Source organism: Theropithecus gelada, chromosome X (genome assembly GCF_003255815.1).
Source record: "Theropithecus gelada isolate Dixy chromosome X, Tgel_1.0, whole genome shotgun sequence".
Taxonomy (NCBI): Eukaryota; Metazoa; Chordata; class Mammalia; order Primates; family Cercopithecidae; genus Theropithecus; species Theropithecus gelada.
This window is the reverse complement of record NC_037689.1, coordinates 103,749,297-103,767,712: the sequence shown is the minus strand read 5'-3', so window position 1 is coordinate 103,767,712 and position 18,416 is coordinate 103,749,297. Positions and strand designations below refer to the sequence as shown.

Here is an 18,416-nt window from a genome sequence, read left to right as displayed (position 1 = left end):
ACAGAGGAAAATCATTCTGATGTAAATAAAGTTTCTGTAAGCATCTAGCTTCTATAACACAGAAGTTTGTACTTTGAAGATCTGATGTTAGAAATTATTGTCTATCTCTGGATCTGAGTAGGTACACAGAAAATTCTTAGGATTTATAAATGTGTACAGGAGGATCTAGCATATGGTAGATTCTTCAAGAACATTCAATTAAAAGGAATTAACGTGGACTTTTTGCTTTTGATGAGGATGTGAAAGTTGGAAAGAGTGCCACATCCAACCTCACAACAAGAATAAGCTGAATAATCTATGTAGTCATAACTTTTCTTCAATCTAGAGAGAAGTCTCAAGGCAACCAACTAGACTGAGGTCTGAAGAAAGACAAGCACCTGCAAAAAGAGATGGGACATAAGCACTAGTTCACCTGTAGCTGTAGGCTGTAGAGGGAACACAAGGTCACAACAGAAGCAGGTATAAAGAATTCAACTAAATTTTTCTTTGTTTTTTTTTTTTTTTTTAAATTTTCGTGGGCACATAATAGGTGTACATATTTATGGGATGCATGAGATATTTTGGTTACAAGCATGCAAATTTTTTAGTGAATGGCTAAAGAGCAAACGTGAGTTAGCATGAGAGTATAGAACCCTTGGAAGCCTTAGACACAGGACAAATTTATACAAACACGCAGATTTATGGTACAGATCTGTTGGAGATGAGTAGCCACTGCAGTGGAAAAGGTAGGAAACCAGATCCACTTCCTTTCCCTTTCATGAATAAAAGTCTTAAGCCCTAGGGGAAAGGCAGCAAAGTGTATTCTCCCCAGAATAAAGATGAAGACGTACTGCAGCTGGGGAAAGGTAAAAAAAGAAAAAAGTCCTCCAATTCTGGGGGAAGGACAAGAATTAGTTGTGGGCCCAAACAATTAGAAGTATCCTACCACTAGAAGAGGGAAAGGATAACTAAGAAAGTCCCACTCCTGTGACACAGAGGCCCAGGATCTTACAAGACTGAGGTTGAAACATAAAAACAGAGCATTTCTCCCTGCCCACACCACCAGGCCAATGAGCACTTAATAAGAAGCAATAGCAGTATACCATCAGGGGAGGGCAACAACATGGAGAGAGAACCTGTCTGAGGCACAGATAGACAGGGAAGATGGAAAGTTGAGAAAAGAACAGGGATATTCAGAAAAACTCTCCAGAAGACCAACCCCCACATATGCACAAGGTATTAGAGGAATCTGAAGATGGTAGTGAACTGAGAGTAACCATATCAAAAACATAACTCAAATGTAGTTTATCTTTTTATTAGATTGAGTGAATTCTCATATAAACAACCTAGCTGAAAAAGGGTGCCCATTTCAAGAAATAAGTACTATTTACTTTAATCTCTACTGTTCTACATACTATGTCATTTAAATAAAAATTATGAAATAAAGCAAAATAAAAAACATTCTCAAGAGACAAAGCAATCAACATAACCAGCCTCAGAGATGACTTAGATATTGAATCCATCAGACAGAGAATTTAACATAACTATGATTAATGCATGAAATGTTTTAATGAAAAATATGAAAAATATGAATAGACAAATAGGGGATTTCAGTACACATGTTAACTATTAAACAGTCAGGTAGAAATGCTAGAAATGAAAAACAGTAGTATTGTTGAAGAATGTCCTTGACAGTCTCATAAGCAGACTTGAAACAGCTGAGAAAGGAATAAGTGAAAGTGAAGATAGAAAAAGAATTGATCAAAATTGAAACACAAAGAGAAAAAAAGGATGAAACACACACAAACACACTCCAAAACAGAGCATTTAAGAACTGAGGGATAATATCAAAAGGCCTAACACATATGAAATTGGATTTCCAAAAGAAGAAGAAAGCAAATAGAGTAGAAAAAAAATATTTGAAAAGATAAAGGCCAAAAATTTCTCCCAAATAATGAAATATGTCAAACCACATGTCCAGGAAGCTCAGAGAACCCCAAAGATCTCTAAACATTATCTCAGATAAATATCCTTTCAACACACACACACACACCCCTCCAGACATTTCATATTTAAACTGCTGTAAAACAAAGACAAAGAGAAAAATCTTAAAGGAAGCCAGAGACAAAATACAAAGGAGCAAAGGTAAGAATTACAGCAGACTTCAGAAACTATGCAAGTCTGAAGACAAATTGGCATGTTTAAACTGCTGAGAGAAAGAAAAAATAATAACTCTCAATCCACAATTCTATACACAGTGTGAATATCTTTCAGAACTGAAGGAGAAATTAAGACTTTTCATACAAAAGCAGAGAATTCATTACCCAGCAGCCTTGGACTATAAGAAATATTAGAGGAAGTTTTTCAGGCTTAAGTTCTATATACCAGAGAGAAAGTTGGATCCACACAAAGAAATGAAGAATCCAGAAATGGTTAAAATGAAGATAAATGCAAAAGACTTTTTCTGACTTTTAATTGCTTTAAAAGATAATTGATTGGCTAAATTTTAAAAATAGTAGTAGTGAAAACAAGGAAAAGAATGAGTATAGGGAAAGTACAGTAATTTTGTGGGTTTGTAGCAAATGTAAAAGCAAAATAGAGGACAGCCATAACCCTAGTACACCAGTTGGGACACCACACAGTGAAGAAGTAGAATACTCCTTGAATCTAGACTGTGATTAGTTTAAGATGTACATTGAAAATCTCGATTGTGGTGGCAGTTATATGACTGTATGCATTTGTCCAAACTCATAAAGTTATACACTTAAAAGAGTTAATCTTACCAAATATATATTATACCCCAATAAACTCTGAGTTTTAAAAAAGGATATTCACATGCATAACTTACCTTTTTACCCTCTTACTTTTCTTCTTTTGGTGCCATCACAGTTCGTTATCACATGAATGATAATGAGCAGCCATCTTTCTGTGTTGCCTAATTTTAACCTTGCTTCTTACCTTATATGACTCTGTTTTTTATTTCTTACATCTGGTGACTCTGTACATTTGAATCAGAACAAGTATACACACACACTTACACACACCCTAAGGAACTAAAATGTGCATAGAGCCATGGAGACTGTAAATGTACCATAAATATTCTATGTATGAGATGTAGGTATCTATGTATAAGGTGGCAAAACTGACCTAGATCACATACATGTTAAATAATCGTTCAGCACAGGATGCAATTGAGGTAGCATAAACAATATATTTCAGTCTATATCATATCACCGTCTACAGCTTATTGGATCTGTTAATAGATATGATCAAAATGGTTTGAAAAGATTTGGTCATGAATACTAACATTCCCTCTGTTCCCTATATTCACCAAGGTTCTTTCTGTTTTTAAGACCTGTCCACATGCTATTTCTACTACTCAGTTTCTATGCTATGGGTGCTTTATTTAATTTATTATTTTATTATTTTTATTTTTTAAGAGATAAGGTCTTGCTCTGTCACCCAGACTGGAGGGCAGTGGTGTAAACATAATCCACTGCAGTCTCAAGCACCTGGGTTCAAGTGATCCTTCTGCCTTAGACTCCTGAGTAGCTAAGGCTACAGGTGCACACCCACTGCACCAGGATAATTTTTTCTTTTTAATTTTTTGTAGAAATGGTGTCTTGTTTTGTTGCCCAGGATCATCTCAAAGCTCTGGCTTCAAGCAATCCTCCTGCCTTCATCTCTCAAAGTATTGGGATTACAGGAGTGAGCCACAGCAGCAGGCCCTATAGGAGCTTTGTGCAAAGTTTAAAAAGCATCCTCCATTCCTACTTGGGCAGATGAATAAGAAAAGAAGCCCCTCTGTGTAGATTAGTCCCAAAGTTGCAAAACTTGGCAAGAAAAAAGGCACCCTTTTCTGAACAAGAAAGAAGCCCCTTCCTCTGGGCTTATATTAAGACACCTCTACACAACCTATATGTAGAGGACCTGTGATCAGTCTGCTGTAAGGATCAGCCTAAGGACAGTAATCCGTTTTTTTTAGCAACAGGCCTGGGAAAAAAGAGCACTGCAACTGTATAGAACATTACACAAGATTGAGAAAATGTCAATTCCCCTTATTAGAGAGTAGAAAGGTACCTGATCAGTGTGATATGGCTACTAAAACACTCTGCCCCAAACCAGCACTTAACACTGTCCATACCTCCACCTAGAATGTAGTAACATCATCCTCCACAACCACACCTTTTTTTGGTTACCTCACGTTTATCCTCCTGATATCAGTTTAATGGTCACTTTCCCTTTCCAGGGAGTGGGAGATCAACACTGACCTTTCAATCTAAATTAAACCCCCTTGCTTTATGCTTTTATATCACCAAGAATTTTCTTACAGATCTTATATCACAGTTGCAATTACAGTCATCCCTCAGTATCTGTGGGGTACTGGTTTCAGGGCCTACCGTGTACACCAAAATCAGGGGATGCTCAAGTCCCTGATATATAATGGCTTAGTAATTTTTTTTGCATATAACCTACGCATATACTCCAGTATAATTTAAGTGAGACTAGATTACTTATAACATTTAATTTAATGTAAATGCTATGTAAATAGTTGTTACACTTTATTGATTAGGAAATAATGACAAGAACAAAAGTCTATACATTACGCATTTTTTAAATTTTTGATCCAATATTGGTTGAATCCATGGATGTGGAACCCACAGATACAGAAGTATACAGTTATTTTTGTGCTTACTTATGTAATGCGTGGCTCCAACAACCCCCACACATATAACATATACAAACTTAATCAATACATTTCTCAACCATAAGCCACAAAAAAGCAGAGACCTTATCTGCTTTGTTCATCATTTTATTCCCAGAGACTATCACAGCATCTGCACATACTTAGTGTTTAATAAGTAATCACTAAATAAATTCAGACTTTTTCTTGTTAGATTCTTTAGCAAATTTTATCACACATGTGCACACTCAAGTACACAGTATGATATAGAATGTTATGGAAACATTCCTTTTAATAATATTCAGTTTTCAGTTGAATGTGAGTAATTAGAATGGTATGGATATATACTATAATACGAGTGATTATCTTATTGGGTATATCTTATTTGAATTACTTCCATTTTCCATTGGTGACTTTATTTATTTTCTGCTAATTTTTAGATGTTATGTTTGGTTGGTTGGTTCACTACAGATTAGCCAATCCATTACTTTTGTGATAATAAACAGTAATTCTTACAGGTGTCACTGGGCTATCTAATTTGGTTTATCTCTCAAAGTGAAATGCCATATTTTGGCATTATGTGATTTTTGTGAAAGTCTGACTCACAATCTTTGTTGTCATTAGAAAATGAAGAATGAATAAATAATGTAAGTCAACTTACCAAATAGATTCTGCCATAAGTACCAAGGCCAATGGTTTTATCTAGTGAGAATATTCCAGTTGGATCCTGCAAAAAAGTAAAACAAAAACTGTCAATCTTTGTAGGAAATTAGGCGAGCATTCAACTATCTTAAGCAGTATTTCCAACCTTCCTTGTTCTGTTTAAATTTACATGGGAAGAACCTAAGTGTCATTTACCAAAAGAATAGACATGTCACAATCTCCTTGAACTGACTATATTCATTTATTAAAAAGAATAAGCAGTATGGACATTAAGTAGTCATGTAATTATTTATCATAAAACTGTAAAATGCACACAATTATCAATTATGTAAGACTGAGGCATAACAATGAGGTAATTAGAAAGATAAAATAGAAATAAGTTCATTTACTTGCAATGGAAGTACTCTTTTATTTTAATATTACTTTTTTTTTTTTTTTTTTTTTTTTGAGACAGAGTTTCACTCTTGTTGCCCAGACTGGCGTGCAATGGCGCAATCTTGGCTCACTGCAACCTCCGCCTCCTGGGTTCCAGTGATTCTCCTGCCTCAGCCTTCCGAGTAGCTGGGATTACTGGCGTGTGCCACCACACCCAGTTTATTTTGTATTTTCAGTAGAGACGGGGTTTCTCCATGTTGGCCAGGCTGGTCTCAAACTCCTGACCTTGTGATCCACCTGCCTCAGCTTCCCAAAGTGCTGGGATTACAGGCGTGAGCCACCGCGCCCAGCCGATATTATTCTTTTGAGTGATAACTAGACAAGCAGAAAATTTAACATGCAACAATAATGACTAGATGTTGGATACAAAGTTTAGATGACTTACTTGAATTACAGGTTAATGCAAAAGTAATTGTGGTTTTGGCATTAGAATAATGGCAAAACTGCAGTTACTTTTGCACCAACCTGTAACAGCTCTTAAGAAAGAAATACCATCTCTAAATATGAATGACAAAGCAAGATAATGATATTAAAAGAGCATCATTTTAAGAAAATCAGACAATTTTTTAAAAGTTGAACTTTGCATCTGCTAAATACCTGTTCATGGCACAAAGTGACGTTTTCTGTGACTTAACCCTAAATGTGGCATCATAGGAAACAAAACATAACATGTTTTGGGATAGAGTTGTGAGGCTTCCATAGTTATCTTCAAGTATTGTTTTCTTACCTTTAAATATGGGTACTCCTTGATTGTTCACCACAAAACACGGTTTCTTGAATTTTATCACTGTTTGAACTTTTAGTCTAGCAGCCTATTTTGCTATTTTAGTAAAACTTATATGAGGCATGAGTAGATGCCAATTTATACACAAAATGGTAAGAACATTGGCAAATTCTTGGAAATTCACATACCTTATTGAAAGTTTATTTTATATACACAAACGTTGTTTAATCCTGTTTGAAAACATTTTGATTGCTGTGATAAATACAAGCTAAACAGGAAAACTACTGAGCATATGCAACTTAGATGAATGAAATTATAAACTCCTTAAAACTGCCATGATATTTGTGTAATCTAGCAAAACTCTCATAGGAAAATGACACAGCTTTGGGATTACATCATTCAATAAGTATCCAACTGGACAGAGAGTCAGAAGACTTGAATTTTAGCCCCAGCTCTACCATTAATTAACTATATGACTCTGGGTAAGTTATTTATTCTCTCTGGGATTCAGTTTTCACATATATAAAATAAAAGTATTGGGATAGGTAATCTCCCAGCTCTAAAATTCTACAGATGAAAATCACAACCTATCAATCATTCTAAAATCTAGATGTTTCCACTGAATTGATAAAAGCATTGTTAGATAAAGCAGCAGCCTAGCAGCTTAGTTTTTCAAAATGATCATCAAAGATCACAATACACAGTTATTTCAAACAAACAGTTCAGGAAATATACTCCCAACAAACATGTAATTTATCTAAAAAGACAATTTTTAGGATCTAAGAAGTAAAAATAGATCATTATATTATCCTTATTATTAAGCGTATCACTTTTGTTATAACTCATTGAAAGATTTATAAGAGAAAAGCCAACAAAAAAGTCACTAGGGACTGACTTGAAGACTTTATCACCGTAGCATATTTATGTGATGGATACGATTGAGGGATTTATTTTAGACATTGTTAATTCTGGAGAAACAGTCTTCGGCCATCTGTCAAAATAATCAAACATGTTACCTGATTCCTATTGGTAAACTATTCTTTGCTATAGTTAACGCTGCATTTTAGCTGGAAAAGATAACATATATTAGAGAATTATTGTAACATCTGTACAACCTGTATTTTTGAATCTTTGAGCACAGTCTTAAATTTCTTTATTCCTTTCTCTAGTCCTCAATAACATAAAAACTTTACCCTGATTTGAATATAGTTATCTAACTATTCAAAAAAGACACCAAGGAAATAGACTAGAATAAAATGCCTGCAGAAATTCATGGAGGCCTCATATCTATGTCAGGAAACTTGTTTTCTGCTCTCAAATGACCAAACCATCTTTCATACTCATGTTTAATAAAAGAACATTTAAAATATTTAACCTTAAAGGCAGCTCAACTTAGTATTCATATATTCTAAGACTATATTGTTTTCTTTAGTCCTACATGCTATTTTTTGTTCCCCATCTCCATGCTACTCTCTTTCAAAACTAAACATTAAATTGGGGAAAAGAGGAGAAGGACTATGCTTAATACTAGGTTAACAACGCCAAATTCCTCATATATTTTGGACTTACAGTCAGAGCAAGTTTATTTTGGATTTCCAAGGAAGGAAGAATTGGAAGGGAACAATCTTTTTGGTCACTGTGAAAACAAAAGTTTCATGTCAGAGGGGTCTCCATAATTATTTGGTCCTTTCCTCTGCCCTGCCACATTGGGATAAGAAAAACAGAAGAGGATAGATGTTCGTATCTATGACTGCTATACCAATTTGGAGATTATTTGGGGGGGTTGGTGTGTCTTGATGTCCCATTTGGGTATACAAAATGGTCAGTAAAGAAGAAATGAATTTCTAAAGTTTGTCTTACAATAAATTACTAAAAATCTAAGTCTTAAAACATTTTTGAACCATAAACTGTTAGACAAACCTGTTGTACTTTCGTTATCTCTTTCTATGCATCTAAATTATCTTCTGCAGTTTAAAAGTCCTAGTCTCCCTGCCCACTGAAATCTCAAATTCTCGGGAGTTGTTTCTGTCTCCTGAATTCAAGAGCAGGGAAGAAAGACCATCTTGATGGCTAATCTTAATAAAAGCCAGGGATGGGAGTAACTGGAAGGAAAAGAGCCAATAGAAAGCAGTTTTAACTGGTCAAGGGAGAGAATTTCAAAGCAGGGGCTGATCCACAGAACCAAATACGGCAGAGATTAAGGAGAAAAGGGAACCAAAAATGGTCAACATGAGTAGCAAGAAATTTCAAATTTAGGATAGTAAAGGAGAGTGAGGAAACACTCTCCAGCAGTCAGGCTGCAAAAAGAAGGAGACTGCACAGTACCTTGAAGGAGATAGCAGAGGCTTTTCTCCTTTTACTTGTAATATTAGAAACAGCAATCTTATGAAAAGAGTTTTTGGAGAGAGAACATGAAAGGGATGGATATGGCAAGATGAGTGCCAGAGTGAGTTTCAGAGATAGAGGAATGGGCTTCACAATTTACATGGTGGCGTTAAAGGGGAAATCTTTTCCTCCAGACCAGTGTTTCTCAAACTGTAGACTGTATAGACTCTCGCTACATGAGAATCATCTGGGTAAAACTGTTAAAAATACAGATTCCTTGGACCTATCATAGAATTATGAAATCGGAATTTTTGATGATGGGTCCCAAAATCTCGAAGTTATTCTTAATTTTTGTGCACTGTTCTTGTGCACTACCATATGAAAACCATTGCTCTAGAAACTGGAGAAGAAAAAAGACAGAAAATAAACTGATGTGCAGTGTTATGCGGAGGTGATGCTCTCTATATATGCAATTGAGGATTATGCTGAATATTTCAATCATAGTTGACTGAAATGAAGGTAAAACTGCTTCTAAACAGGGGCTAAGGAACTTGGTAAAGTGTGAAATTTCTCATGACCAAATGTGGATACCAGGCTTGGTCTGGGTAGAGCTGGAAGTCATACTTAAATATAAGCCTAATGTATTTCAAATATAGTTTTTGGATCATGTGCTATTTCAGATAACCTCTGCCACTACTGTCCCCTCAAGGCCTGTCTAATCCTGACCCCAATATAGATTAGGACTACACATGGCAGTGTCAAATACCAAGGCCACAGCCGTGAGGAATGTCATTACCACACTGGGCACAGAAGGCAAAGGGGATAGTCATAGTGAAAGACATGACAGATTTGGAGAGGAAGAAATAGTTTCCAGTCTCAAGGACACAGGCATACTAGGAATATATATATCTATACACACACACACACGCGCGCATATATATACACATACATACACACACACGTTCATATATATATGATTATATATATATACACACACACATCAAAACAAACATATATATGCGTGTGCGTGTGTGTGTGTGTATGTATATATATACACACACATAGAGAGAGGCAAACACACACATCCCTAGGTATTGCTGGTGGGCAAGGTGAATATATATACATATATACACACATATATTACAAAGATATATATCAAGACATAAAGCTTTATACTTCTCTTTTCAGAAAGGAAACACAAACCACAAATCTCTGCACTTTCTTTTTTGTTTTTTCACCTACAGAAAATATTTATTCAATAGAAAATCAGAAAATTACAGTAACCCATTAATTAACAAACATAATGGAATTGATCTATTGTAATTACATTGGCTCTCTTATTTTGTCTCTGACTTTAGTGCATTATGTGAAAAAGTTATATCATTGTATAAAAGTGAAGGTTTTAATTTTGAAAGTTATATAATTTTCTCACCCTTTCTTGTTTCCCAGTTTTCACTCCTGCTTACTCTTTTGGGTTTAAAAATAATATCTATCTAATAACAAAAATACCAAATAACCTACCAATTTCTTCAAGTCTCAATTTGTAAAGCAAGTTTATCCTCCCTCAAGGGTCTTTGTCTTGTGGTCATTTAGCTGGCTAGGCCTGCAAAGGACATAATGTGTCCATTTTAAACTAGAGCCATATTTATTTATTCTTCCACATTCTGAATGTTTTTTCTCGGTTTGCAACTCCAAGGTTTGAATCTTCCCTCATTGTCTGGCTGCTGCCAAATTGGTATACTTGGTGTTTACAGATGGCAATTTTCTGACCTTCACATATGTCCTATTGAAGATAATTACTGCAAGGGATACCATTATATGAAGGTTTCTTTACTTGCTTTATCAACTCTACTTTGCATCAAAATGCAAATTTCAACACAACTGATTCAGATTTCTCTTCACCTCTTCATTTGCTTTTATTTCTTCAGAGTCAGAAAATAAATCAAATGTAAAGAAACCCCAAATCGCTGAAAAATGTAACTCAGTGACCAAAGCAACAATAACTTTCCATGTCTAAAAATTTGATAGTAAAGAAAATTCTAAAGGGCATGCTACTGCTCTTCTGCTAGATTTCTTAGGGTTTGAATCTGGGTGTTTGAGGACAGGGGAGAATTATGCATAAATTGCTCAGAGAGTGAAAACCCACAAATGAAACAAAATGTCTCATATATAAAATTTAGAAATTGTTAGAATCTGAGGACTTTATGAGACTTTCATGAAGTCTGGAAAATGAGGCCAAGCATCAATGTCCTGAAGTTTTGTATCTTCTCGCTACTACTCCCTTACATTAAAAACCAACCTTATCTTTCTACCCTCCCCACACACCCACTCCACCAACCTCCAGGAAACTAATATTCCACTGAACTGCAATGTAAAGACTGCAGCCTTTCCTCTTATCTCCTGGGCTCCACCAAATTCTTATGTCCCAGGGCCATGACCGGGTCAGTTAGTCTGGGCCACTTCCCCCATTTTTTCTTTTTTGTGTGTGGCAGTAAAACCTTTTCTTCTTTTTTTTCCTTGGGTTTGGAATTCCCTGCCCTATCATTTCTATGAGGTCTTTCCCATTCACCCGTTTAGTGATATTTAGAAGGGAGTTTATTTCAGTTTGCCCACCTGCCTGCATCAGTTTCACATATCTGCCCTAATTTGCTTTTTTCTCTTTTCCCAACCATAGGCAGAGAATGTTGGAGGAAGGGTAACATTTTATTCCTTGGTTTTATACTTTTACTTGGGTGCAAATCTAGTCTGAATATAAAAGTTCTGCTTAGAAAGGAAACCACCAATTGAGGCCTCCATAGTCCGGAAATCTCATGTATCCACACTGAAAGGAAGAAATTCTGGGTGCATGCAGAATGAGAAAAGATTTAATTTTTAAAAGTTCTGTGATATATTTTATGAAGCTGCATAAATAACCGCAACACTAATATCTGTAATTCACGTTTGCACTGATTTTTTTAAATGGCAGAGAACAATTTGGTAAAATGTTACCCGTGTGTACCACCTTACCTCTCCACATACAGCATCTAGTGTAAAATCATATAGGGAAGGCTTTGGGAATGCCCTATTTTTGAGCGAGACAGGCTTCTGTCACAATCAAAAACACATTCTTTAAATGCCAAATATGTGTAAAATTAAGTCAATCGACTTTGAATAGTCCTATAACCTTAAGGTTAATATTTAGCTTTTTTCAAAGCAAGCAGGACACTGTCCTGAACTACAGTTGCCTGGTGATCATTCCAGCGCAGTGCCTGCTTATTCCCTTTGGGAGAATCCTGGGGCCTTTTGCATTCAAGACAGGGTGCGAGTGAAATGCCAATCTAAAAAGGGAACTTGAAACACGGATTTGGGTGGAATCCAATATTAGCCACAAACCAGATGCCAATGAAATAAACTGCGCTGCCAAAATAATAAGTCTACTAATTACGATGGCGATAATAGTTTACCAATCAATTACAACTCTAGAGGAAAGCTGGGCATTCGGGAAAAGAAGAGCCCACAAATTAAAACCACAAGAAAAAGCTAAATCTGGATGGGCAAAGAACACAATATTAAAAAAAAAAAAAAAAAAAATTGGAGTGTGCAGAATTCACTCCTTCCCCAAACGGCGTCGACTTCTTTCACTCTCACAACACTAAATCAGGAACATTGCCCTGGCAAGAATAAGGTTTTAGAAAGTGTATTAGAAAATAAGAAAAGTGGGACTCAAACGCCTCAATTTTCTAGTCGCTGTCACCTAAAAGTAAAGGTCACCCCGCAAGTAGGCATCTCCGACGGCAAAAGCAGCAGCAAAGGACGGGGCGGCGGGATAACAAGGAGGAGTACTCAAGAAGACACGCGACGTTGCACTTTTTGGCCTCTGTTGGAAAAAGCGGGCTAGGACAGGTACCCGAGCTCCGCTAGACAAGGCGGGTCACATATTTAAAATGCCCCGCTGTTTAGGGCCCGCAGCACCCCACTGCCATCTCTTCTCTCGGTCTCCCCTTCCCACCACCCCGTGCCTTTGCCTTTCGTTGGAGTTTGGTGCGGTCCGGGTGCCCAGGGGGCGCCTTTGCCGCATGCCGGCCCAGGGTCCCCTTCCGCGCCCGCGGGACCCGTCGAAGTCCTGGTCTAGCCCGTTTTGAGGGCGTCCGCTCCCTCCCCCTGGTACTCAGAACCCACCAAAAGAGAGCATTTCGGGGGGCGATGGGCGTCCTCTACTCACCGGCAAGTGGCCCAGATCCGTGACCTCCCTGTCCCTCCAGCCCCCAGGTCCCGCCATGGCTTCGAGGAGCCGAACGGGAGTGGGCGACTGAATTGGGTGCGCGCAGTCTGAGGTAGAAGCGGATGAAGAGTTGAAGGGAGGAGAGGGAAAGGGGGAGGGCGGGAGAAAGGAGCTGGGGGATTGGAGTTCGTGGCGTGGGAGATAGAGGAGGGGAAACGTGGAGTGAAAAGAGTTGGGAGTGGAGGGAAACCGGAGTTTGTGAGGCGGGAAAGCAGGTTGGGCTAAGGCGAGAGAGGAGCCTGAGCGTCTGTCCTGGAGATGAAGAAGCTAGAAGGGTGCTCCGCGGCGAGAGCGCTGTGTCTGCCCCGTCAGGGTGCGCCTCTTTCAGGGTAGGGAGGGGGGCGGTGCAAGGAGAAGGGACCCGGGAGCAGCTCGAAACGGATTGGTGCAGCGTCACGTCGCCAGGTGGGCAGCCGCCCGGCGGGGAGGCAGGCTAGGAGGGCCACCGGCCGAGGGAGGTGCTGAAGGACTATAACGGTTTGCGAGCAGGCCCTTCGCGGCCTCCCCCGGCCCTCCCGCCCCCTCCCACATCCACTGCTGCGCCAGCCGCCCCTGCCCCCGCCCCCGCTGGAGAGTGTTCCACAGGAAACTTTTTCCAGGCAGCTGCCAGCCCCGGAAAACCGGTCCCGCTCCGCGCCGCTCCCAGTCTGGGCCCCACAGCCCTGACACAGTCCAAACAACCCGCGCCCTAGACTTCCCAAGAAACACTTGTGACTTTTCTAGTTGTCTGTTTTCTCTTTCTATCCCTCTGATTTTATCGCTCAATTTATTGCAAAGACCCACCAGTTATAGAAGGAAATGACTTGCCACGGGTTGGGAATCAGTCCTAGGCGAGCACCTATTTGAGCAGAAGAAGGCACCGAGTGCGCCCCGGGGCTGTCACAGCTTGGCCTTCGAAGCCATTAGCCGAGGGCAAGAGCAGAATGGACAGAGCTTGGAACTCTCTTCCCGGCAGGCCTTATCTCTTCTGGCCCCAGGCTAGTTCGTGCCAGGTCCCAGTCTCACTCAGAACCGCACCTGTTCTCAGGTGTTCAGGGTTGAGTAAGACTGAGTGTCTCCAAAGCCCGGCCTGCCCTGGGTCCTAAGTTTTGCATACGCTGTATTCGCAGCGCGCGGAGAAAAATCCTGCTTCCCTTCCAGTCTCCAGCGTTCCGGCCGGATTTCATTCATTCGCTCATTAATTGCAAAACTTTTCCAAGTGCCCAAGTTGTTTGCTTCCGTTTTGCTTTAAAGCGCTGGGGGACTGACATATGGCTTAAAACAATCTCACAAACGTGATTCAACTTCCAGAAAGAGCCCCTTGAAACATTCGTGGGAAGGGGAGTCGGTGCATAAACTAACCGCATTCTAAACTCATGCTCTGCAGAGAGCACTTAGTAAATGTCCCGACACTGCTTACTTTCTCTGGAGCTCCCAGAGGGCATTCTGCGCACCCTAACTCCGGGGTCGGAAAGCGATGTGGGGGGACTTTTTTCCTGTTTCTTTATTTTTTAATTAATAATTACCTACTTCTTTTAAGAAGATTTATACGAATAATTCTTCCCACTGACCTCGAGCTCTCCGCTTCTGACTCATTCTTCTAATTTCTGTAATATCTTTACATATTGGTAGATTTTGTTTATTTCCTGTCTGTTTCAATGCCAGAGTTTGACCTCTTTACATTCCTCAACTTCCAAGTCTCAGTGAGCTGTGTAATGGCCACAGCCTGTCTGAGGAACCGGGTTTCACTAAATAAAGAAAATTCTCTGTTAACAGTTGCAGAGAAAACCAACCATTACCTCCCCCCAAAAACAAACCCGGGTGTGCTGGATCGAATTTTCTCGATAATTCGAATATGATACATACCACCACAGAAATTACACTTTCCAATAATTCAAATCTTGACAATTTTACCACACAAAATAAACCCTTTTAAAACACACTTTGAGAATTCCTGGATGATCAGTAAAACTCTTCTGAATCTTCCTAAATGTGAGTCTGAAATTAACATTTCTTAACTAGAGAAGGGCAGGTGAACTAGTTAATAGAAAATTACACTTTTACATACACATTTAGTTTTTAGAAATAAGACACGGAATCAAAAAATACAACGTTTAAAAGAACTCTGAAGAGAATCTTTGCTACAGGGAAGGGCTGTTCATTAGTCAAGACTTTTGTTTGTTTGTTTGTTTTGTTTTTTGTTTGTTTTTACAACGCGATTTGCTGAACGTGGGGTGTGGGGATGGGGTGTGGGGAAAAATGCCCCGTGGCCCCTAATGGCAAAGACTGTTTTAGACTGAGGGGCAAGTCCAGGCCAGGAAAACAATCCAGGCTAGACCATTGGGCTAACTAGTTGCAAGGCTCTGTGGGAGGCTAGTCACTTGGAGACTCCATAGGGATTAGCCACATCGGTCTTGGGACCCCCCCCCTCCCCCGTCCCCAGGTGCGGGAAGGGGAAACCACGTGTTTGACCAGAACTTGACAAAGAACTTGCACATTTTAAACTTTATTGTTATTTTCAAGGGGGAAAGGAGGCATGGAAAAGCATGGAAACTTTACCTTGTAAGCTGGCATTATGGGAATTTTCGTGACCAGCCTGGGGAAGGTCAGCTCCTCTAGCAGGACAGAAGGCAAATAGATGGCCTCCAGTCATGGGGCTGTGACAGGAGCACAGCCTTGAAATAGGGCATTTGTTTTCCAACTTCAGGACTTCTTTTCCTTTCACCCTATCAACCATCATCTCCCTGCCTCCTTCCAAGATGTTCTTATTTATGTCTTTCTTTCCTGACTTCAAACTGCATGAAAATAACCCTAATATGTCGCGGGTCTAGAAATTTCTCAGATTGTGTTTTACCCTGAAACAATCTCTCTGCCAACATTACATATCCCATATTTGTACCATCCCCTTCTTCTCCAATCCATTCTGTTATCTTAAGGCTATTAGCCCTGTGGAACTTTTAATTGTTGTTATATTTTAATAGCTAAAATTGATTAAGTGCTTACTGTATGCACCAGACTAAGTGCTTTGCATGTATTATCTCATTTAATTTTGTTGACAATTATTCTAGGTTTTAAATTATTGCCCCCAAGTGTTTAGTCAAGGAAATTGAGGCACAGAGAGATAAAGCAACTTGCCTAAAGCCTCACAGCTAGTAATTGGAAGAGCCTGGCTTCCAACTCAGGCAGTCTGACTCCAGAGTCCACTTGTCAATGACTGTTGAAGGGCCAGTGAGGTGCATATTTTGAGACTGTGTGAAGAGGAGCCAAATTCAAAAAAGCCTCGGGGTAAGAGAGATCAGATGACATTAGCTAGGCCCCTGAGCTATCCAGTTCCCCCTTCCCCTTTCAGCCCTCAAGCGCTCCTAACAGAAATAACAGGATTTATAAAAAGAAATGGAACCCAGTCATTGCCTAAGAGTAGCTAGTGACTGCTTAAGCAGATATCACCAAGTGGATCACTTCAGAGCGCAAAATCATGGTTTTCAAGCTAAGAAACTTCCAGAAAGTAAAACAGCAACTTTTAATGCTAAAAAATTAAAATATATTCCCATTCCTTCCCATGAGGTTTTTTGTTGTTGTTGTTTTGGTTTTTGTTTTTTTTTTTTTTTGGCTGGGAACAAACTTTATTCAGTAAGGATTTGAAGGAGGCTGTGTTTGTGAGCAATAATGCTTAACAGAACTGAGATGTTACATGGCAAGGTTACAGACAGTAGCTCAATTGGTAGTAGTACCATGGACATAGTACCAAGGGCATGGGTTTGATACCCTAGAGGACCAGAATGCATCTCTCTGCTCTTTGGCCCTTAATAGCAGCTCCCCTCTTGCCAACCCGCATCCTTTTACTGGGAAAACAACTCCAAAGTCAGTACTTCCATCTTTGTATACAAAGAACCACATACTCATTTTGATATATAAGTTGTTAATCACATAATCTGAAGAGATTACACTTCGAGGGCATGTGTGTATTATGAAACATATAGATTCAAAATATTCTCGGTTGTTTCTTCTTTTTCATTTACACATTTAAGATTGGCAATATATACCTTAATAGACACTTATTTAAAAATTTTATTTAAACTTGTTTAAAATCTCATAAAACACTTTATTAAAATTTTCAAGCATACAAAAAAGGTCTGTCATTTACTGGTTTTCCTCTACTTTGACACTTCATATATGAAAATTACTTCTTCTCTTATCACAAGCTTGCTGTGTACATTACTGGGCCCTGAGTGGGAATGGTGACATAACGTTATTTAGCAATCTTTTTGAAAAGAAGAGTCCCACATCTGTGATTCCAAACATTTCAGGTCTAGTATCTTCCAATATACTTGTGAGTGGCTGGATAGCCTCTCTGAAAGACCCTCAAGAAGTCCTAGTAGGAGAAGAAAACTTTTGGGAACCCCTAGGCTAAAGGACCTTCTTGAGGTTTTCTTTCTTCTTTTTGGAGACACCTTTGCAAACTGTAGAATTTCCACCACAGTTCGTAACACTCCCGGCACCATTACTTTTGATTTTTCTTACATGCCACTTCTCTGGGGACAAAGCAACAAGCTACCTAATGTTTCTCAAGCTAGAGGTCATTAAATGTGCCTTCTGACCATAGTTCGTAAAGCTTCTGTTGCTTGTCGTGGAATGCTCTTAAGCTCAGCATGAATTAGAGCTATGCTTGTTTGTAAAATGAGGCCCTGGAAACCTGAGCGTAGCTGAACACGGGTCTCTTTGCTATTGAGAACCGGAATGCTACTCTAAAAAAAAGACAATTGTTTTATGAAGACAACTGAAACAGGGAAATTAAGACCAAAAGTCAAATTGATTTCTGAAGTTGGAAAGAGGCTTCCTTTTTTTTTTTTTTTTTTTTTCCTTAGTCTTTCCTATCTTTGGAGGCCATACCATCCTTTTCCAAGAATTCCCAGCCCAGCAACTTCAGGCTACCCATCCCTCCTCACCTGGCGCAGATGCACATGGGAATTTATTTACTGTGACACTAATGAAGCTTAAGCTTCAAGGCCTCTCACTTGCACTTCCAATGCCCTAGGAGTGGCCCTAGTAATTCTGTATTGCTAATTTTATATTCTTTACTTTGATGTGGGCTCCTCAAATTATAAAAGCTTCAGACTCAAGAAAACTCAAATCTGTCCCTGAATGCACGACATCTAGAGAACACAGTAAACTTGAATTATGTGTTTGTGTGTGTATAATCTCCATAAATCACTAAGGTTTGACAAAGTAGGAGTTGCAACTAGCAATCCACAACTAGAGAATATGTACTTTTAAAAGAGAAAAAGCCCAGGGTAGCAAAGGAGGAATAGCACTGAATATTAAGAAGTTATCCATCTATGTAGAAAGGAATATATCACTTAAGCAGG

General features: G+C 39.0%; 1 protein-coding gene across 1 annotated transcript in view; it reads right to left on the bottom strand.

Moving 5' to 3' along the window:
• Positions 1 to 13,346, bottom strand: part of NRK (Nik related kinase) — a 144,462-nt gene extending 131,116 nt beyond the window's left edge. The window contains exons 1-2 of the mRNA XM_025372716.1: positions 13,012 to 13,346; positions 5,325 to 5,390 (exon numbers count right to left, since the gene is read on the bottom strand). Of these exons, the coding sequence (XP_025228501.1) occupies positions 5,325 to 5,390; positions 13,012 to 13,068 (123 nt within the window). The 5' untranslated portion in view covers positions 13,069 to 13,346. The remainder of the gene's footprint in view (positions 1 to 5,324; positions 5,391 to 13,011) is intronic.
• Between the last annotated feature and the right edge of the window lie 5,070 nt (positions 13,347 to 18,416).